Source organism: Tinamus guttatus, unplaced genomic scaffold (assembly GCF_059628265.1).
Source record: "Tinamus guttatus ecotype Peru unplaced genomic scaffold, ASM5962826v1 Tinamus_guttatus_pri_ptg000411l, whole genome shotgun sequence".
Lineage (NCBI taxonomy): Eukaryota > Metazoa > Chordata > Aves > Tinamiformes > Tinamidae > Tinamus > Tinamus guttatus.
In genome coordinates, this window is record NW_028288945.1 from 642,540 (window position 1) to 666,545 (window position 24,006).

General features: G+C 36.2%; 1 protein-coding gene across 2 annotated transcripts in view; it reads right to left on the reverse strand.

Annotated features, from left to right (window-relative positions):
- Window positions 1–24,006, reverse strand: part of FER (FER tyrosine kinase) — a 135,973-nt gene that overhangs the window by 91,029 nt on the left and 20,938 nt on the right. For both annotated transcript variants that reach the window (XM_010224213.2, XM_088531372.1), the window contains 5 exons: window positions 17,877–18,060; window positions 15,404–15,541; window positions 14,543–14,662; window positions 11,880–12,002; window positions 10,084–10,273 (listed from right to left, as the gene is read on the reverse strand). In XM_010224213.2, the coding sequence (XP_010222515.2) occupies window positions 10,084–10,273; window positions 11,880–12,002; window positions 14,543–14,662; window positions 15,404–15,541; window positions 17,877–18,060 (755 nt within the window). The remainder of the gene's footprint in view (window positions 1–10,083; window positions 10,274–11,879; window positions 12,003–14,542; window positions 14,663–15,403; window positions 15,542–17,876; window positions 18,061–24,006) is intronic.

Consider the following 24,006-nt stretch of genomic DNA (forward strand, 5'->3'; position numbering starts at 1 on the left):
GAAATACTTCTTCATTCCTTAATCACTAAAAGCAGAAGGCCCACGGTATCCAGCCAGGACATCCCTTCTGAAAGTTCATCAGTAATTCCCATGAAACATCCTCAAGCTTCTTGTCAAATCAGAAAACAGTCCTCTCCATGGCAGAAGAGACTTCCTCAGCTCACTAATCCCTTAAAGAATCAATACTTTCTCCAGATTATGGGCACACAAGGCTGTAGCTAGGCATGATTCAGTGTTCCCGTCTCTTTAGGAGTATGTTGAAGAAAACGCATACATCCCAAAGCCTGCAATATGCCCAGAATGATACATTAACTATCTTTGTTGAAAAGCTTTATTTCCTTGTTAATTTTCACCAAAATTGAAAAGGCACCACTCCATTACCATGCTATTCCTGATACATTTCAATGCCAAGGATCAGCTTCTAGACACCACCACCCATCTACGATAAATGGCAACTTTCAAGCAATATACAGAAGTCCCACAGACTGAATAGTTCAACCAAAAGTAGCGAGCACATGAAATGCATCAACAAACCTCTGATACACAGCTGAACAGAAATCTCATAACACGTGCATGCATTAGTGAACTAAGAGCAGCATGGTTCCCTTAAAAGGAAGGCTGCCGTATTTCTGAGAAAGTCACTGTATTCCCACATACGAAAAATCACTTGAAGACAGATCACACCTCCACAGATAATTCAGCTGTTATGTACTACCATTGCCCAGAAACTGCACTAACAATTATTCAACAATTACACTGTAAGAAGACACTATGAGGTACAAGATGTTCACAACTCCCACCCACAGATTTCATGTGAAAAAATAGCCATTCCCCCCGCACAGAGTTAACAACTTCTTCTCTTCATGCTGCAATAACAATTAATTTTACATTGACCTAGTTAACATAGGCGAATTAAGCTTGTACCAACAGTTCTGAACTTTTTATTTCCTTGAGGATTGGTGCATCTGTTTCAGACTAAAGAAGGGCTTGTGTACCTCAAAGCTTGCCTTTTTCTTCTTGCCAAGTTGATCTCTCTGAGCAAATCTTCCATCACTTAAAAATATAGAATTCATGACCTGTTGTAATTGAATGTTATCAGTCAGCTCAATGTAATGCCTGCTCAGTCATACATACTTTAAATCAGCTTCCCCTATATTGTGACATTCTTTGTTCACCTGGAATGAATTCAGCATAATAATTAACAAGTTCAACCATATTAGCTGCTAGCAAAAAAAGAACAACAAAAATTTCAAGATACCATGATGCAGAAATTCTGAAGACTGCCAAATATCTATTTTGAGGCTCCCATAATCAAAATCTGTTTAAGTTTTTATTTGGCTCTCTCCTACCTACTGTCCTTTGTTTATTTTTTTTTTATCAGTCAGAGACACTAAATGAACATGAAATACATGCTTTCAGAGATAATTTTAGTTACCTTAGACACTGCAAAGACTTGCATTCTAGCAGTTTACCAAAACAAGTACATAATTTAAAAAGGGAATGAGAAAATTTTACATTATATTTAAACATAAATATTGAACTGAATTTATCTTAGTACCTGAACGCAACATTTAGGAATAAACCAAGTAACTCTGAGGCATATTAGAACCAGGCATTTGTAAATATAGTTTCCAATTCTTTAAATTCTCAATCAATATCATACGCCTTGTACTCTTCTTTAATATCCTACCAGTGCTTTGATTTAGCACCTGATAAATCACTGTGGCAACACATATTGAAGAAGGCAAAGCCACAGTCTCAAGGAAATATTCTCTCTCTAAGAAATCTGCTAACCCTGACAGCCTGTAAAACAGTACCTACATCTTGAAATTACCATGTTAATTCCATTTTCTCATCCTATCTCTCACCTAACCCTCAGAGCAAAAAGTTAATGCAACGGTTTCACTTGGTAAGCACGAATCTATCAGCACATCAGTGCCAGCCGCTGAGGGCACCATCAGGCTGCAGGGGCTCCAGCAGCCTCGCAGGAGCCCCAGCCCTTCCTTGCCCGCTCCATTGGGCATCTAATCCTGGCCCCGGCTACGCAGTAGGCGCCCCCACCTGCAGCCCTGCCTTGCATTTTGCAGCTTGGCCCTGGCCCCCGGAGAAGCCCAGGCACTGCCCTTGGCCTGGCTCTCAGCTCCGCGGAGCCGCTGGCCCGGGCGGCTCCCGGGCGGCAGCTTGGGCCGTGCTCCTCCTCCGTGCGCTCTGGTACCAAGCACGGGGACTGCAGAGGTCCCAGACACCTGCTAAACTCACGGAAGAAAACTGGGAAGAAGTCTTCCCAGTAATTGGATGCATGCATATCACAGTTCTTGAAATAAATAAGGCAGCTTTCCTAACCTGTGAAAGATTAGGAAGATGCAGGATGAAATACCTGCTTTTATTAACTCCTAAATGGGTTAACGGGGTAGAAATGATTTGACTGAAGAATTCGACTTGCTCATGTAAGTGCTGATTAGAAACCACAGGACCATGAGGAGCGTCTGGTAAACAGATAACCTAAATTCAGTGTCTCACAGATGTTCAATTTAAACTTTTACACCAGAACAACCTCCTCTATTTTCTATTCATCTGAGAAAAGCATAATACATTCTGCAAGAGAGCATACCACTTTTTAGCAAATTTCTTTTGTAAAAGGCAGTAATTGGCAAAGGAAAACTGAGTCATTTGGTGCTTTCTTGGCTGTTCTATCCTTAAGAGGATTTCTGGTTTCTCTCCTTGTTCAGTTGTTGCTGTGTTTTTTGTTTTTTGTTTTTTCCTTTTTTTCTTTCTTTGCCTTTTTTGGTGAAATCCTTTGCCATTTTCATTTAAGACGCTGAATAAAATAGGTTAAAAAAATTTACTTTCAGAAAAAAAGCCTATAGTCACTTTCAAAAAAAAAAAAAAAAAAGCTGTTTTCGGCTGCACAGTCTTATAATTAGGAAATATAATTGAACTAAAAACAAAAGAAATTCATGAGAGTTATACTGCTGCCCCAAATTCATACACTTTAATCACTCTTCAAGAATGACATTTTTCCATGCCTCTTGATTGTGATGCTTTTTTTTTTTTCAGATTGAGTATCTTAGTTACTATTATCTTAACACAAATTATGCCTTTCTTACAATATGTTTTTCTTACATTATTCTATGACAGTAGTCAAATGAAATATATGCTTCTTTGGGGCCTGTTTCTGTATTTTCCTAAAAGAAATTGAAATAAGTAATCCCCCAAATTTTTGACTGCATTACAATGACTATCTCACTTCACATAGTAGTCCACTTTCCCTATCATTAAAGATTATTTCAGCTTGAAATCTGAAAATAAGTGACTGTAGGAGCGCAGAACTGATCTGTCCAAATATCAGTATCCAACATTTTGCATGATTTCAGATATCCAAGACATTTACATGGGGGCTGGCAGACTGAGTCACAGCTTGAGATCTGCCAGGATACCTCAGGCATTCTAAAAATGGCACTAATGTTTATGTTCAAGCAACTGCATCCCATCTTGACCAGCAACATTTCATTTTTTGCGTTCCATGATGACATTGAGGCAAAAAAAGCCATACTATTGAAACACACTATTTCCTTCCTCACCTCCATTAAAGGTCATTAATATTAAAATGTAAAAATGAAAATAAAAATGAAAACAAAACAATCTGACCCGTATCTTAACAGTGCACTTTGAAATGTGGATGAGATCATCAATCTGTTTTCTAATTTTGTAGAAAAATGTCTGAAAAAAGCAGAAGCCATGGAACAAACTGCAAGATAATACCCTTCAAATATGTCACAAAGTTGCCTGTGGCACTAGATTAAAGCAATAATCGTAATTCAAAGAAATATTATGTAGTAGATTTTAGGACTTTCAGAAACATCACTGATCTAAGAAAGAGCTTTCAAGCAACCAATTCAAAAATAAAAAGTGAAAAAAGATGACATAACAGACAGCCTCTACATTGTTTCCGTGTTACCTAAAGACTATAAAAAGTACATCATCATCATAATTTAGTCCCATTACTATTAAAAAAAAAAGAAGTCACTGATGATGATTCTGGCAGAAAATTACTACCTTGCTCCCAACACACAGAGAAACATCTGCTGGAGATCAGTGTGATTTCTCCTCAAAGGAAAGCTTGTGAGCGAAGCTTTTCCAATGTCCAGGGAAGATATTGACCAAAGTAACGATTCTTGAGCGAGCATACAATCCTGCAACATTGGCATGACAAAGGCTTCTTCCCTAAGGAATCTCGAAAGCTCTCAAAATATTTTTGGCACTCTCTCACAAATCTGCACTTTCTCAAGAACGTACACTCCCCTTTTTGCTGAGAGGGTATACTAATCTGTACTCAAAGTATTCTGCAAGCTCTGCTTACTCTGAACCAAGCACCTTCCCAAACTGTCAAGGCTTGTTCTCACTTCTAATTTGCCCTTTCCCCAAGACAGACTGGAGCACTGCTCGACATTTTTCCTGATGGTACGCTGACATTAAGAAACACACAGAATCTGAGCGTTAGTCTGCCAGAAGCCTATTGTCAGAATAATCTTACTTCAGAAACTGCCAGGCACATTCACTGGAGAGAAACTTGAAGGCTCCATTGATCTATTTACAGATCTGTTCTCTTGCACGTTTTGGACCAGTCAGTAATATCCATTTGGGGTAAAACATGATTGAATTTATCTCTCTCTTACTTCAGTATCTCTGTGTGGATTATTCTTCCTCTGATATACCTCCAGCAGGCAAACAAGATTTAGGAAGCGAAAAAAACAAAAGCTAGAACATACTCCCACTTCAATGGAGAGGGAAAGAGATCATTCTTAACACTTGCTACAAGCATCTGACATTTTGAGCATTTTTGTTCAATGTTAAGTTCTGGCAGTGAACCAGAAACAGAGATTCCAGCCAGCAAGCTTGGAAAGCAGCCCAAAGAAAGATCACTTAGTTGAACTTCAGCTGTCCAGGAATCCAACAAACACAACTGTTTATTTCCATGTCTTTTGTGAATTAAATAGGTAAAATTTCTACAACATGACTGCACTGGCAGTGTTTCTCCTGCTGACAAAAAAATTATAGAAAGGGTTAGGATACAAAGGCACATAGATTTTGGTCCTGTTTCTACTGACAAGGAACATTACAATCTTGAATTAGCAGAAATAAGTTTTATAAATTTTATAAACATAAATCAAATAAATGTAAATGGTTCCCGTACCTTTTCTGATTATGTGCTCTTAAAGAAGATTATTTTATATAAATTCCATGAGACACAAATTAGTAATGAATTACTTACAACCACCAACAAGCAAGAGAGATGTTTGGCAACACATTACAAAGTGCAAAAACATCTCAATATTTCTGAGTCAGTAAGGAGAAAAAATAAAAATTAAAAAAAAGAACAATTTCTATCACTATCGTTACGCACACTGTTAGTGCGACTCTCTCCCTGCATCTCTTTGGCCACGTAGACTGCACACAGTCAGAAACAGTGTGGGAATACGATACCCCCAAAAGCACAGGTGTGTCTCAAAGGAATATGTTTTTAAGGGCCGTGTGGTGCATCATCTAATATGCAACTAATGAAGCATCTTAGTCAGCTCTTGCTTTTAATATCTGTGCAACTGACTTGAAAAATGTGCAGTTTTGTTAAATGTGCCAATTATGATTTCAGCAAGAAATATAAAAATATTTGGCTTAAAGACAAATTTGTAGAGGAGGCTAAGAGAAAAATGGCCATAGGAGTACTGGCTTGTTAATCATACTACTAGAGGAGCCTTGATTCATGGATTCCAGAAAGCAGAATTGGGAATACAGAGGAGCAAAATAAAAAATAAAATTAGAATAATTTAAATAATTAATCTAACCGTTTAGCACTGTTTTATGCATTTCATAATTTTATTCCATAACCATTTTTTTTGCTTATTTACCATAAATGATCTTCACCAAAAATTGACTTATCTGACCCTTTTTACAGCAACTTTGTTTATACTCAAGCTATGTTCTCTGAAGCCTTCAAAAGAGAATGACAAATATTAAAACCATTTAGAAGTGCAGATTTCATCAAACTTTGTATGTGTGTGTGTGTATATGCATTTATATATATACACACACATTTATATATATATACTTATATAAATAGATACTAGCCTGCCAACAAAACTTTGGTTACTTCAGCTACTACAGACAAAACACGAGCTGAGAAATATGAAGTCTCGTACTAACATTTATTTCTGTTACTCCACAGTATACATTTCTAAGAATAACATTTCATTCCAGAAGAATGGAAGTTCAGATCTGTTTGACCAGCTTTATCACAAGGTCAGTAAGGTCATATGTTCCTTCTGACATATTTACCTTTCATAGGATAGTTCATAGCCCTAGATATATTATGGACCAACTCATGTGTACCTGCCATCCTGACACCCAAGCTGGACTGAACATCCTTTAGTATAGAGAAAGAACAGTGCATTTGTAGGGCTTGCCCCGTAAGCAGTTTAGTTATAAAGCTCTTGTTGGCTTACACTCTGTTGAAAGATATGCATTACAGTCTTCCTATATTACGGCTGTGTTTTAACATTTGGGAAAAAAAAAAAAAAAGGCAAAACACTTTAGATAACTGAGATGTTAGAAAAACGAGAGCATTTTTTTTTCTCTCCACATTTCTGTCTCTCTTGAGCCCTATTTGAACACACGTAGTAACAACAACTTTCATTTTTCAGTCATAACTGGTCTTCTGGCACTGAGCTCCACCTGCTGACAATTTTTTCCAGTATTACACATCCTCCATACAAATACTCAGTGCTTCCAGTATATGCTGCAATACACAAAATGAGACTATGAACCATGCCTATGCTGAGAAAACCACAAGCTTTCTAAAAGGACCTAAATAGTTTAATCCCACCACTCACGTATCCTGAGGTGTTGTACTCTGTTTAAAAGATTGCTAAATATTTTTGGAAAAAGCAAACACATATGTTTAAAGATATAAGTTTTAAAGTTTCACATATTCCTTTCTTTTCTTTTTTTAAAAATCTAGTCCTTGTTTTTATTATACAAGAAAAAAAGAAGATGTCATATCAAAGTGGCATAGAGATTTAATCATATAATTGCTAAACAAAATAAATTGCTATTCTATATTTAATCTACTACCAGGCTATCACAGCTCCTGTGAGATTTCCTATTCTGTAACAGTACGCAAGGTAGTACAGATTATGTAATTTAAGTCTTACTATAAAATGCAATCCACCATCTTTTAAAGTCTCATATACTTGATTAAAGCAAATGATATGCTGTCACTGCAAATTGAAAATTTTCTTGATGTTTTTAATCAGATAATTAGACCTCAAGAAGGGGTTTGGTGGTAGTGGTGATTTGTTTTAATTGTGGTGGGCTGCAGCCATGCAGTACACAAACATAAAACTATATATCTAACTAGTAAAAACCTAACACAAGTTTGCAGTTACTGGTTAATTTCAAAGTAACATGATATATAACAATTTGGGTACTACAGAGTTTTGGCAAAAAGATATCATTTCACTAGAATTTTCCAACTATTTCTAATAACAATCTCCTAACTTTCATGTAAGTAGAATAGAATGAAAGTTTGATCTTATTTTTCTGCTCACATAGTACACAATGTAATTGCATAATTATGCTAAGGGCTCAGAGGAACTATTTTAAACTTGTGGCACTTTTAGCACTAAAATTATCTTTATCTTGATGAGTTATAATGCTATAAACATTAGAAGTAAGAAAATATTTTACTTTTCTACATATGGAAATTCTTAGATACTACTGCAGTTCACAATTAGCCAAAATAGATTTTTTTTCTATTTCTTATTACACCATCATGATGAACAAAACAGAACCTTCCAGCAATTTCGTTTTTTCCTTATAATGTTTACATGAGCATCAAAACACAACCAGCATTCTGTAAAAAATAATACATACTGAAGAAACCAACATCATATTGAAGGCACACTAATAAAATACAAGTCTTCCTACAGTTAATAGAGGCACTAAGGTAACATAATCTGTCTATGAAAACACCTCAAGCAGCACTTCAAAACTCTGTTCGTTGTTAGCACCCTATGGCACTGTTACCTAGTGTAACAGATGGAAAACAAAACAATTTGCAAATTATTTCTCTAACAAATTGGCTGCATTTTTATGATGTCATAAAAATACTTCCAACAAACAGACATGCAGCTTCATAAAGCTTTTTTGTATATCATCTTCTTAGTAACAAAATAAGCTTTGACTTGTGACAGAATGTGGAATCTACTTCCCAGGCAAGTAAGTACGTACATTCACAACACAAGCCAATATAGTTTTGACATTCTTAAGAAAGAGAACTGCAAAACAACTGTTTACTTTTTGAAGAATAATAAATAGCTATATTCAAGCTTCTTAGATTACATAGCTTTAGATAAAGATATGAATGTATTTACACCTAAAGAAATAATAAACTTGCAGAATTATTAACTTAGAGAGAATGCCAGGATCACATGGTTGAGGTTGGAAGGGACCTCTAGAGATCACCTAGTCCAACCCCCCTGCTCCAGCAGGGACACCCAGAGCACGGGGCACAGGGTGGCATCCAGGCGGTTTTGGAAGATCTCCCGAGAAAGAGACTCCACAACCTCTCTGGGCAGCCTGTTCCAGGGCTCTGTCACCCTCACAGGAAAGTAGTTTTTCTCATATGGAGGTGGAACTTCTGTGTTTCAACTTGTACCTGTTACCCCTCATCCTGTCACTGGCCGCCACAGAGAAGAGTTTGGCCCCATCCTCCCTACATTCACCCCTCAGGTACTTGCACATATTGTGCACATATCCCTCTTGTACTGGGGAGCCCAGAAGTGCACCCAATACTCCAGGTGGAGAAGAAGGGCAGGATCCCCTCCCTCAATCTGCTGGCAACGCTCCTCCTGATGCAGGCCAGGGTCCCATGGGCCTTCTTGGTCACGAGGGCACATTGCTGACTCATGGTTAACCTATTGTCAGCCAGGACTCCCAAATCCCTCCCTGCACGGAGCTGTTATCCAGCAGGATGAGCACCAGCACCAACAATACTCCATTACTATCATGGTACATCTGCATAACCTAAGGTATTTTACCAAAAAAAGCATAAGTCTGTTATATAAATTGACATGATGTGTATATAAATAGTTCATCTGCTTATTTTTTTTTTTTTAATATAGTGGGGGGGGGGGGGTGGAAATAGCGCTTGATTCCACAAATAAAAAAAGGGAAGAAACACTTCTCTCACATGTAACCATTTCCTTAGCGTATTACTGTGCAGCTGCCTTGTTCTATGGACCAAAAGCACGCTAAATGTCCAAGGCAAACAAGTCACTAACATCTCATATATGTGAAAACTAATCCATAAAAGCAAACACTACTGCCCATATGTTTAAAATTAAAGGATTCCTTTAGTAAACATAAAGGATTACTAAAGGATACTAAAGGATTACTAAAGGATACTAAAGGATTCCTTTAGTAAACATATACTGTCTAGTAAACATATACAGTTGGGAAAGGAAGTTACACATGGTATTAGAAATGTAAAGCACTTAAATTAGTATCCAATCAAATAATACATAAAGTTAATTCTGAATGTCAAGAAAGTGCAAATACTTTAAAAATAAATTGCACAGAAATCAGTGTTTGCAAATATTACTTGAACAGTGCTAACGCTGTGTTAAATTCATTTCTCAGTTACTTGCGTGCTGTGATTCCAACAGATTTTACTTCTGGTTTTCTATCTAGAACTGTGAATGCACTCCCTCAAAATTGCCAGTGTGATTAGCAATAGTCTCTCACAGTTGATGTACTTACTAAATCTAGTTAAGAATTTATACTTTTCTTTTAAAAAGTCACCTAATGAGAGTCTGAGTATGAAGGGTACAGCAGACCAAGCAAATTCTACCAAATGTACAAGTGATCAAATTTAACAGTTTTATCCAAACAAGAAAAATTCTACAGATTTCAAGTAAAGTGTCCTCACTTCAGTCATCACGCACATGAACAATTTAGGCCTCTGACTCCAGTTCTAAAATACAACAGCAAGATTTCACAGTCTAGTAAAACAAATATAAAGCTTACCATAGAAGTGACTGATCTGGCATCTTCTTCATAATTCACTACAGGTGGTGGCTCCTTCCCATCATTCTCTTGAACCTTTTGCTCCAGTAGTTCTTTTTGTGCTGCAAATTTTGCCTCAGAGCATCTTAATTGCTGCACTGTTTGCTTGAGTTCTTCCAGTGCTTGCTTTTGGCTCAGCAAAAGTACCATACTGCAGAGAAAAACAACAAAACTTAGAACACACATAGTTCAAAATACATTGATTAATGAAAGCTATGCAAAAGAAAGCATATTCAATAATGGAACTTGCTTATTTGCACATGATCCATCCAGTTTACATAGGAAATTTTATTAAGTTTTTGACAGAAAGAATGTGAAAAGTCTTCACCCAAGTTACTTCAAAAGCATACGCATAAGACAAATATTAGAAAATTCTCAATGCTACAAAATCATTAAAGCAGACACCTATTCATTCATTCCCTTTCTTTCCAACATGCTACAAAAATAGCGCTGTGATAAATACGGAAAGACCTATTCTCTTCATCTAGTTTGATTGAATTTATTACCACTAGGTTCCCTAAGCTAACCAACTTTGAGTAAGAAGAAATAGAAAAGAAAAGCTTTTAGGTTATTATTTTCGATGATGAGTAATCCACTGCAATCCATGTGTAAATTTGTCTGGCTTCAAATTAGATGCGTCTGTTGTCTTTGTCTTCTGGACTGAAAGGTCGTGTACTGTGCAAGTATTTCTGGACTGCTCTCAAGGTACGTTTCAATATTCTCTATCAACTCAGCAAATTCAAGTATACAAGGGGCTAAAAAATACTTTCCTGTTTTCTACACATTTTTATGTTTTTTTGCCTCAACTACGTCTTATTTTTGAACATCTATGAGAACTGGAACCTATATTCAAACAGCAATCTCACCCAGACAAGTCTTCTGGTAAAACATTTCACCATTTTTAAACTGGAGACATTGCAATAGCATTTTCACGTTTCCTTTACTACCCCCAGTGTTACTCAAAAACCAGAGCAAAAGCCACATTTAACTACTCTAAACTCTCATTTTCATTTGTGTAAGTTTATATTTGGATATAACACAGCCAATCACCACACAGAATGTAGTCTGAGTTTACTAGTATCTCACCTGAACATTCGTCTTTCACATCATTGACTTAAAATAACAAAAATGCTCAGCATTTCAAAATCGATTAATCTTTTTGTGAAAGAGATTTCACACCTTCAGTCCCCCATCAAGAGTCTTCAAACTATTATCCTATAAATAAAATCTTGTAAAAAACCCAAGGTGTTCCTTTCCCAAACAACAGTTGTGGCATATCCTACTCAAGGTTGTATTCTTCAGCAATACTACAGTGCTTGACAAGATGTGGGAAGTGTGGGGGCAAGGAGAGCCTTGCAAGTGGTCACAGAGCAGACCCCCCTCCCCACCTAAAAAGACTGTTCTTGGCTCTTATTTCTCTCTTATAGCCCAATTATCAGGAGTTCCACTGTTTTTATGGAACTGGAAACCAATTTGAAGAGACATTCTGCTCTGCTCTGCCAAGCTTAAGTTACAATGCTATTGAAAGGTCTGGCTCTTCTGTACAACAATTAAATTAAGGAAGCTGCTTAACTCTCCAATTATTTAAGATCTGGAGCTGGGAAAGGTTATGTAAGAAATAGGAAGCTAACTTTTTTTTGGTATTGATAAAAATTCTCGCTAAAGTAAAAGATTAGTGGAGGTTATTTCATATTTAAGTCTTAGGAATTGCATTACAGACAATTTTCGCTCCAATTATTTTATTTTGATATACTTACTCTGACTTCTTTTCACAAGTTTTAGAAGATTCTTCTATTTTCTTCTCTAATTCCAGCACAAGCTCCTCTTTGCTCAAAAGTGTCTGCTGTGTCTGTATCAGCTCTTCTATTACCGTTTTTAACCTGTGATAAATACATTTCAGAATTCAGTGGAATCAGCTGCACATATTTGAAAACACTGCTCCTTAACAGCATTTTTGTACCCACTGCTACGTTATTAACTTTTCTTATTAGAGTACCCATACTTGATTGTGCATACATCCATGAACCACATGCCTGAATACCCTATCAATAAAACTCTCTCTAGAATGCATATTATATAGATTAATATCATCCTAACATATTGCTAATTCACCAGAAAGTATATGACTTACCCCATATTGCCATAAACATTAGATAAATATCAGATAATAATCAGTAATTATTATATATTTTATCTGAAAATATTAAAGTAGTGCTCACCTCATACTAAAAAGTGTTGCCTGAACTCATATGAATGATCCGTATATCCTTCTCTAGAATTAACACCCTTTTTAAAATCCCCCATCTTTAGCAATGGTAAATTCAAAGTAAAGATTAACTTGTATATTATAATATATGTGGTTGTGGGGAGAATAATCTATAACTTATGCATCAAATAGCTCTAAGCTGGTAAATGCCACTCAGAAATGAGATCTTGAGGCTACAATAGATGATTCCACATAACATGTAGTTAATCTTGGAAATCTTTGACCTACAATATTGTGGATTGTAGCTGCTTACACATATAAAAATGACTGGACAAATGCACATAAGAAAAATATATAGCTAAAGCTATTTAGAAACAAATATTACTTTTTATTAGAAACAAACGTTAAAAAAAATACAGGAGCTGAGAACATATTCTGAGGAAATAAAACTGCATGCACATCTTTTTCTGTTCTCTTCCCTCAGCTTTTCCCATTGACTAATGTCAGAAAGAAATACTAGACTTTGCTCTGACCTTACACCTAAGCTTTTTCACTCAGAGGTCTTACTATAATCTACATCAGCAAGCAGATTTCTTGGAGTCAGCAGCAATTAGAAGAGCTTTGATTCCCCTTCCACAAATAATACCACAGTATTTCTTTCTCAGATGTATGAAAATAATAAATTGCATGAATACAAGCTTTGATACATTGAAATTTGCATTAAAAATGTGTCTTTGTAAATATTTACATATCTGGACAAACACAAGTACTCACTTAATCAAAATCTTTTATTAGAAAAAGCAGCAGCTCAGCTGTGCCTAGAGATGTTATTGATTTATTTCAAAATACAAGGACATTGACGATGAGCAAAACAAGTTTTTTTTTGATCTATGAAAGGTACATTGTTATAAAATAAAGAACTATAAGGCATTTTAAAAGGGATTTTGTTTGTTTGTTTGTCTCTGTACGTGCTACATTACACACGATTTATGCAGGAACTAAGGTCAATTTAGTAATGATACAGAACATATAACAAACAGAAGCATGTTTAAAAGACAGGGAGAGAGCACAAGAAATGAAAGGGAATGAACAAAATCCAGAGAATCTCCACAGTATTCAGGAAACAGAGAATAGAATTTAGAGAAGACAAATGCATCTTCACATTTGAAATGCCTTGTTTGTATTGTGCTCCACGCTGACATTTTATGAAAAAATTGTTTTATGAAAAAACCTGAATGAAACACAGGTCACAGTCTGATTAAGATGACAAACAAAAGCTCAAAGGAAATAAAAAAAAACAATGATTTTTTGTTTGTATGAGTTATGCTTTTTATAGAAAAGGGATAAAATAAATAAAAATGGATAAAAATGCATTATAGATGGAAAATAAATTTTACTAATAAAATTCTGAATTTATCATTTTATAATCAATATTAAAAATGCATATAATTTAATACTTGCAGTCTAACCAGTGACTCTCCCAGACCTTTTCATGGCAAAAGGTGAATCTGACAAGGTAACAAGAAATTATGACATAAAGGTAGTAAATGTCAGCAGATTTGTTTCCCAATAACAACTGAATAATGATATGGTTGGGGGAATTAATAAAAAAGAATCACAGGACAGATTAACAAAATATGTCAAGAGGGAGTTTATCACCCAGAGTAGCCAAAAGTGTGATGAAATATATGAAGTAAATTTATATTAGTAAATTGATACACTTTAAAAGTTATAACAATTAACAAGATTTTTTTAATAAAAAATGAAAAATAAAAATATGAACATATAGTGGGGGACAATTTAAATCACTGAATGCACAGTGTACTCAGTGTACAACACTGAGCTTACAATAGCTTTCAGTATTTTTTTTTTCTAGAGTACTGAGTGTGGAAACACATTTGAGAAGAAGAGTAAGTTTCTAAGGAGAATTCATGATGCATTTGGGGCATTGTATAAATTAACTGGTGAGGAGGGGAGACTGGATTGAAAGATCAGGCAAACTGGGCGCTGGGGCAGAAAGAAATAAAGGAAATATTTAATGCAAAGGAAAAATAGTGTATTTTTGTCTACAGCCTGAAAACATTATTTCATAAACTGGACATTTGCAACAGACTAACGACTTGAGTATGGGATGAACTGAGTGAACCTCATAATATATGTCATAATGTATGACAGTATTTCCAAACCATGAAAGATTTGTGAAGACAGACTTACGTGACTTGTAAACTTTCTGCTGTTAGATTATTCCACATGATCTCATTAGCTTGAAGATTTTCATTTTCTTCTAGCAAAGATGTATCAAACTCTATTTCTTGTTCAACAATTTCTGATGACCTAATTTGGTAAATAAAAGTTACATTTGCAAAATTAACATTTACTACCTAGAACAAGTAATCTATTTGCAGGGGTCCATTCTTTGCCAAACTACGTGTATATCTGCTTGTGGAAATTTGCCACAATTGTGGAAACTTGCATACTAACAGCAAGAGATAATGTAAGAAGTCTTAGACTATTAACTCATATTCCAATATGAAATATCAGTTCAATAAATAGCAAATTTATTTATAAATAAAAAACTTTCTTGCATAAGCAGCATATTCTCTTCTGCTTCAGGCACTGCTTACTCAGCAATAACTGTAGTTAACACAGTGATACCTGGAGTTCACTTTAACCAATTTACAATTTAGATAAGAAAAAGCATTTAGCATGGAAATTTAGCTTAGCCCAGTATGTAAAAGACATCCAAAATCACAGTAACTTAGCTCACACTGCATCTGAGTTATCACATATAGTAGGCTACCAGTACGAAAATTATGATTCCTCATGCAATAGCATAATTAGAATTTTGTCTTTCAAGAGACCGTCAAAGAGACTGCAAGGTTAAAAATCTGCATGTTCAGAAATTTAGTTGAATATCAGGTGGAAGAGCTTTTCAAAATAGGAAAAAGCTTTACAAATAACAATTTTAAAGAAACCAAACGCACAGATTCAACTTTGGCCGCCTTAGCAGGGTTGCATTTTAGCAAGCATTTCCCAAGAGGAAATACAAACACACACATCAAAATTGAAGAATACCTGTGAGTTTCTATGAAGTCACTATATTCGGAGTTAGGGTCTATCTGTTCAACAGAGGTCTGGATCTCCTTATGGACGTTCACAATCTCTTCTGTTACGAGGCTAGTGATTTGGCTATACTCATCCAAGATCCCTTTCCTAGAGGGGAAAAAAATATATCCATTATATATGACGTGACTCTGCAGACGGCATTGAAGATGCTTTGAGCTTTCAACTTGCTGTTTCTACAAACTTATGTTTCAACTGTTTAAAAAAAAATACCTAAAAATATAAGATCATATATTACTTGAATAAATAACAGATCAGTTGTGCCCTCTTCTTTACAGATAGGTCATGAGTGGAGAAATCTCTTATGATTGTGCTGCTTCTACTAATTTTACTGCATCCACATATAACATAGCTGAATTAAAACTCCAGGGAAAAGGAATGAAAACAGATCATTGATGACACATTTTCTTCCACAACCAGAAGACTTAACTCACTAGCTGTCACTTACACTAACATCTTTCATGTTTCCTTGACTGATAAAATAAATATACTCTGACATACGGTAAGATGAATCAGAGAATAGTTAGCATACATTTCCTGTAAGATCTGTTTATCTCTATTGTTTTGGCTGTGCTCTTTCATATCTTAATTTTTATGATTTAGTCATAAGAAGAAGAATGCACATCAGTCACAAATCTTTATTTATTTACAAGAAGCATCAAAATCAAGCAAGAAGTTCACGTGACATCTAGTCCCAAACAATGTTCTGTCCCCAGCAGTGGGCAGAAATGATTAGGGAACAGTACAGGAAAAATAAGTGATATTCTGCTGTTAATTTACTGTCATTCAGTGATTACTTCCCCAGAATACCATCCTATTTCCTTAACTTTTAGCTTTCCGTAAATGAACCCTCATAATTATTTTGTATTTCGTTTTTCTTCACGACATATTTGTTGACTTGTTAAGTTCTGAAGAATGGGGATCTTTTTTTAAATAGTGATGAATTACGGCTGATCCAGAGAAAGGTGAATAGGAAAAAATAAAAGAATATATATAATTTATATATATATATGCATATTATTAGACTTTTCCTGAATAAGACCAAGTTAGGTTCACAGCACAAAAAATTACTTGTTTGGATTTTTTCAATACTGTTCCTGACTTTTCAATCTTGCCTTAAGTGTGAATAAGTTTGAAAAAGATTTCAAAAGCAGTTCAAACTGAGGAAAGAGACAAGAGTGGTGTCAGCTACAACAACAACAGATCTAAGAACAAGAGCAGCTTTGTCAATTGCCACCAAACCAAAATTGATATTAATAATTTTAATCTGCAAGACTTTGGATTACCCATACACGCGAAATCACCACCTATTTTTGTGGAACTAAGCCCAAAGATAGAACATAGCAGTAATTATCCTATAAATTTTGATCCCTATAACTATGTACTTAAGTGGCAAGAAATATTTTTTGCTGTTTCTAGTTCAATATTTAATTCATTTTTGAACCAAAGTGAAATGACAAAGTACAAAAATATAACTGGAATCTCTTACCATAATTTTACATACAAGGTTAGGATAAAAAGATTGTGCAAATATTTCATCTCTATCTCTGATTTGTCAAAATCAAAGAGAGTAATACGATAATTCCTAAGACAATTATGTTGCCACCTAAGCAGATAGAGCATGAAACCCCTAGCTCTCTCTTACTCCTTATGAGCTAAAATGAAGATGGACATAGATTCCAGGAAAGGAGTTACAGAAGAGTGCTTCACCTCTTTAAGACCTATACCTGGCTTTAAGCATGTCACTTAAAAGCAATACTTTCAACTCACGGTGCTCAGAATAACCTAGAGAAATACCTACAGAACAGTCTCATAAATCTGCTCTTGCTCTTCAGAAAAGAGAAGGAAGCAGCATGGGGTAAAGAATCAGAAGAGGGAACATAAAGTCCTCATTTACAGTTCTCTGAGATCAGCACTTGGAACATCTTCATTAGTGATATGCAGAATGATTTTTCGGAAAAAGGAAATTGTATTTTTAAGACAGCATATCTTATGATGAAATTAGATTGCTATGATCTTGTTACTCGCACACACACATGGGAACCATGAATCAATCTGATCCTCTTTCCCAGATAGCTTTCAAGAGTATTTGTCAGTGAAGCTACTGGATAAACAATTAACCTGTCCATAGTATCCCAAATGAAAAGGATAAAGCATGAGCAAAATTATAAACACTGCAGACACTGAATTTTTGAACTTCCACGTAAAGACAGGCTCTCACTGCAATGAACCGCTTAATACAACTAGCTGTGTTTACCTGAATAGACTTTTTATGGACAACTGTTGTTACTGGAAAGATCGAAACAGCTTTTCCATTACCCTTTTATATGCAAATTAATCACAGTTTACTGTTTTCTAACAACAATAAATTAATTGGAATTTATACAACGTACAAACCAGAAAAATGTAAGAAAATATCACATACAGGGCTTTAATCATTTCTTCTTGCATCTTCTGTAATGAATCAAGTAACAGCGGAAGTGTCGTGTCATAGTATTGGTGCTGATGCAACTGTGCACCTTTCAGTGCCAATACATATTGATTATGCAACACATGAAGCTTCATAGTAGCTTTATCACACCGATCTTTGGCTTTTTCGGTCTCCCTTCCTGAGAGAGAAAGTAAAAATACATACGGTAAACACATCAATATTTGTAGATTACATACATCTAACAGATTTGGTTTTCACAGCTTCTTCAATAGTCCTTTCCAGCTATATCTCAGAAAAAAAACAAATTTTCATAATTCTTACTCCATTTGTAAGACCAGCTATCTTGGTGTTCTTATTCAAGATTAAGCAAGAAAAAAAAATGCTGTATTTTCTCTGAACAAAAAGGTGAGAATTCTTTTATTGTAATGCACATGAAAAGTATCATCTATAGTTATAAACACAACATAACCACAAAGAGTTATAAAAGATACCCTCAAACAAATAACTACTGCAAATGCTAATCTATTATTTGCCACAAACCATACAAGCAAATTTTTATGAAGAAATTAAATGTCCTACTAGGTCAGAGCCATGATATATCCAGACCATTATTCTGTCTCCAATAGTGATAGCAGAATTCCCTTCTAGAAGTGGACAAAGTGATATTTGGACATTTGTGGACAAAATTATACTTTTGGCCCATTTTCTCATCAACTGTTGTACTGGATAAGGATTGCTATAAGCTATAACCCTTACAAATGGTTCAGTTTATTCCCCGAGCCATGAATTTTTCCCTGAATATTTCTAAGCCATTTTTGGTAGTGTTGATACTTCTCTGCCCCTACAACTTGCTCTGGTAGCAAGCACCAGTAACTCCGCCTGCTGTATACTGCACTTTCCTTTCATCTGTTTGAAAACATTCTCCTGATGGTTTCAGCCAGTGCCACCTAGTTCTTGTGCCACAAGATTGGGTAATTAATAGTTCCGAATTCAACTCTCATCACTCTCCATGAGTCATCAACTCTCCCACTAGGCTACTGGTGAAAATGTTGAGTAAGAAAAAGACCAAGCAATAACTCCATTGGTTATTGAGTCTGTCCCATTATAAAAAATGATGATTAGGCCTTCCTAACTTTTAAACATCTTTCTAGTTGTAAGGGCCTTTCCTCCCATCCTATGGCAAGGTGTTTTTTTGTTTGTTTGTTTTTGCTCTAGCAGCCTTCTGTAAAGAATCTTATGAAGGACTCTTTGAAAACAGAACACACTTTGTTCACTGGAAGCACACGCTTATTGACATCTTAGAGCTCCATGAAAATAGGAAATGTCTTTACAAAGGCCATGTTGACTCTTTTCTAATAGACTGTGCTTATTCATGCCATCTTATTTACTGCAGACCTTAAAATACTATCAAGAACGGAAGTTGGAATCATCTGCTGGTAGTTCCCAGCATCAGTTCTAGCCCCCTGGCAATCCAGCAGGGGTCTGGCAGTAGTAGGTATGCCAAGGCAGCAGTTCAGCAGTTTGGTATTTGAGCTTCTTCCAAAATCCTAGATGAAGGCCACCTAACTTATAAACCTATGTCTGTGGTACAATGGCATATATACGCCACATTTGTTTTTTATATACATATACACGCACATACACACAAACACATAGCATCTGGGTGTATCTGCATATATTTTCCTCAGACTAAGCTAATCCTTCGGATTCCCTGTGACAAAGAATCCCTTAGGTATGGCAGACTCCCAAAAATCTTCAGTACCAAAGGCTGGTGCAAAGAATTCACTGAGTTGTACTGCCTTGGCTTAATCATCCCCAACTACCGCCTTATACCTTTCTCATCAAGAAAGTCTACTAGTTTCCTTGTTGGCTTTCTACATCTTACATTTTTAAAAAACATCCAAAATTGGCTCAATAGTTGGCTCTTCAAATTCTTTCACCCTCATAATCTTCTGCATAGGTTTTCTCTATTGTTTGAAAACCTTTAACCTGAAGAAGATAAGGCTTGGGGGAGCCTTATGTTTATACATCTGAAAGGAAGGTGCAAAGAGGATGGGGCCAGACTCTTCTCAGAGGTGCCCAGTGACAGGACAAGAGGCAAAACAGGAAGTTCTTGCAGCACAGGAAGTTCCACCTGAGCTTAAAAAAAAACATTTTGAGGATAGTCAAACACTGACACAGGCTGCCCAGAGACGTTGTAGAGCCTAAAGACATTGAAAACTTGACATGATTCTGTGCAATCTGCTCTCAAATGATCCTGACTGAGCAGGAAGGTTGGATTAGATGAACTCCAGCAGTTCCTGCCAACCTCAGCAGTTTTGTTTTATGCATTTTCCTGTTTTCATTCATTTTCCTGAATGCCAAAATATGCTGGTCTATGCAGGACTCCTTATTTTATCTATGTTAGCTCTGACATGCTCTTTTGAACACTTTAGAAGAGACATGAGAAAAAAGTGAGGTGATTAAGATGTTCACTGAAGAAAGTGAAAATGAGAGCTGAGTGCAAAGAACAGGACTATGCAAAATGCAAAGAAAAGGACTATGAAATGTAGTGATTATATAATGAAACAGTAAACAATAATAAATATAAATATTTGTAAAGAGATACATACCGGAAAGAACTATCCAAGATGAATAACCTGTTTTAAGCTTTCTTAATGGTCTCAGGAACAAGATCTTGAGGTTAGCATAGGTAGTTAGATGGAAATGTAAGCTCCATAGTCAGCAGATGTGTTCTTAGGAAAGATGCAGACAGCATTACTTTGCCTTTGAGTAAACCTACATAGAGTGTCATGTAATTCTTTCATATCAAGAGGGTCATATTTGAAATAATAAAGGCTTAGAGAAAGAGCATCAAGCATCAGAAAGGCACAAAATGCAATCTGCTCAAGAAGCAACAAGATGATGAGAATACTTGAAGCTGGAAGAGAAAACACGGAGCAGAAACACGAGAAGATGGCCTGTGCACAGATGTGCCTGACCTCTTTCAATATAGCAGCTGGAAGGCATCATATGAAAGTAGTATTTTGTTCAAAACAAATGAAAGGACATACTACTTCACCTAGTATTGTTATTAAACTGTATGCTTTGTCCAAGGAACATGAAAAATTTCTATAGTTTAACAGCAAGGCCACAAATGCACGCAAGAAAAGTCTTGGAAGGACTATTAAGATCCAAAATAGCACTTCCAAATTAGGAATTCCCTACGTATCAAATGTAGATAAATTGAGACAAAATACTATCTGCTTGTCCATTCTCCTACATTCCCTAGACATTTGCTACTGACCACTGTCAATTATGTCCTTACCATACACTAAGAAAATTATTTTAAAGGAATATTTTGCCTTTCATTTAGTTGAAAACATTCTAATTACTAGGTCAGTTTTGTAGGTGGAACACATTTGTCATATTATAATTTAACTATATGAAAACATTTCTCTTATGCAGCAAGAACTGTCACTGAAGACCTATTTTCCATCTAGATACCTAAGCTCTTGGCGGGGGGGAGGAAAATAAAAAAAAAGGATATCATCTTGTATCTTTCTTTTATCTTTCATGTATTTCTTCATGATATCTTCATGCAGAGATGAGTTTCCCCCCGCCCCAAAAATGAGAGTATGCAAACCACTGAACATGTTCATGAACAATATGCCAAAAGAAATGTAGGGCAATGACATTTCATTTGCAAACTAGTACTTGTGCACTATGCAGTCATCCCGAAGAAGGGAAAGCAGAGGAAGACAAGGAGTTAATGGAAGATGACTGAATGGAGAAGAACAGTCCAGGGAGTAGCTACACTGTAGGGGCTGGATTAAACAGGAGAGGATGACAAACAGAGCAGAAGACAGCAAAAAAGTGTTTTGTGTGGCCTGTCCCTGGGCCTTGGGAGAAGCCCAGCGCGGAGCACTTCTTTGGAAACAGGGAGAGGAGGACAAGTGACAGCAGACAGAGAAATGCTGGATTGTTTCTTCATTTTTATTATTTGGCTACCGCGTCTCAAAGTAGTTTTCCAGCATGGCCTCACATATACTACCTAAAATTAATTCTGAACATCACATTCAGTTTGAAGGCTTAAAACCTATAATTTGTGTGTGCATCTCCATATTTCTCTTTTGTGGGGGTGATAGAGCCCTGGAACAGGCTGCCCAGAGAGGCTGTGGAGTCTCCTTCTCTGGAGATCTTCCAAACTCGCCTGGATGCCGCCCTGTGTCCCCTGCTCTAGGTGTCCCTGCGTGTGCAGGGGGTGTTGGATTAGATGATCTCTAGCGGTCCCTTCCAACCAGTCTGTGATTCTATATTTTAACTACATTTCCTTCCAGTTTACCACAAATCAGCAAACATCCCTAAACTGAACAGTACATCATCAGTAGAGGTTTCTGATCTATGAACCAGAACAAACAGCTTCAAACAGTTAAGCTAAGCTTAACATTTACCTTAAAAATCATTACAACTACAATACTACAGACTATCAATATTATATCTCTTTCATAAATGGCTAAATGACGTCATTTTCCTATCTGCCTTGAAGATTAAATTCCGCTGCCATCCATTATTCCTAAGCAGAACACTCAACTAATTTCAGAATAAATCAAGGTATCATAACACACTCAACTTTTAAATACAGGCTCTGGTCCTATAATTAATACAAGAAACATAGCTACAGAATTATTTCCATATTGTAATTTGTTTTTTAAAACAGCAGAATGCAGCGAGGCAGCATGCACCGTTGTTCCACATGTCAATTAACATAGAGGAAAACATCCAATTTTCTTTATCTGTATAATGAATTTCATAAATAGATCTAATTATAATTCTACTGCCATCAGTTGTTGACAAATCTGTTTAATGTTTATAGAAACAGACTGTGTATACAATATGTCATGCCATAAACAGTATTATGAAGCTTGCAAAATTCAATTATGCAAGTTTGACATTTGGAAAGAAAAAGCTGGCATACTTGTTAAACCATCCTAGGAAGTTGAATATTTCAATTTTTAATAAAAACTCTCTGAAGTTTTTACACCATACAGTACAACATAGCTATCCAATAAGTTTCTGTAAGGTATTTTCTATTAAAAAGCCAAGTGGCTATTCTAAAATTTTATTAACCTCCTATTGCCTAATATTTACCTAGAAAAAAAAGAGCAGAAGGTGGAGACTTTGAAACTGACAACTTCAGCTAATAATGTTCTCTTGTTTTTTTTTGTTTGTTTTTAATAAGCATTTAACTACAGTGCAAGCACCTTGAAGAAACCAACTTCCACAAAATAAGCATTGCAAAAACAGACAAACATTTAATATACATTTCAGATAAACAAGAAAACGACAGTAAGTAGTTTCATGTTTTCCTAACTTCCACGATTTAGGCGACCCTGCGTGTGCAGGGGGGTTGGACCAAATAACTTCTAGAGGTCCCTTCCAACCTTAAAGTTGATTTCCACACTTAAGGTTGATTTTCTTTTCCTTTCCTGTAGGGGAAAGGGCAAAAGGGCAAACGGTACCAACTGGCAAAAACAAGAACCAACTGAACTCAGCTCAAGCCGGATGCGGCTTGCTGACTAGACACAAGACCAAGTTAAAGCTGACTTTTTCTGTGATTGGATATCTCACGTATGCAAGCCTCAGATGAGGCTAGATTGGCTACTGGAGCGCATGCAAGACACATGTACCGCCTTGTTTTCTTATAAATATGAGGTTGTAACCCAATAAAATTGCCATTGGCCATGAGCTTTTAGCCTCTTTTCCTTGACGTTGGACAAATGGTGCCCAGAACAGGGGCCTGACAGAGACGAAGTGATTTCGTAACCAGTGGGCCAACACCAGCGGAACAGAGGGGAAGGAACAGTCACGATAAGCGATCACTGAATACTGAAGCTCTAGGGTGTTTTCAGGTGAGAAAGACATTTGAGCCTGGCCGCTGGGAATAATCATGGGCAATACTATGACAAAGGAACAGGAACGTGCACTGCAGATCAGTGCACTGCGGCATATTTTGCACAAGGCAGGTCGTGCCAGGGAAGTCCAAGAAGGGCACTCGGTCAGACTGTTGAAATTGTAACTCATTTAATGAAAATACAGCCCTTAGGGTGGAAGTGTGGGATGGTTTGGGGGTTGTGCTATGGGA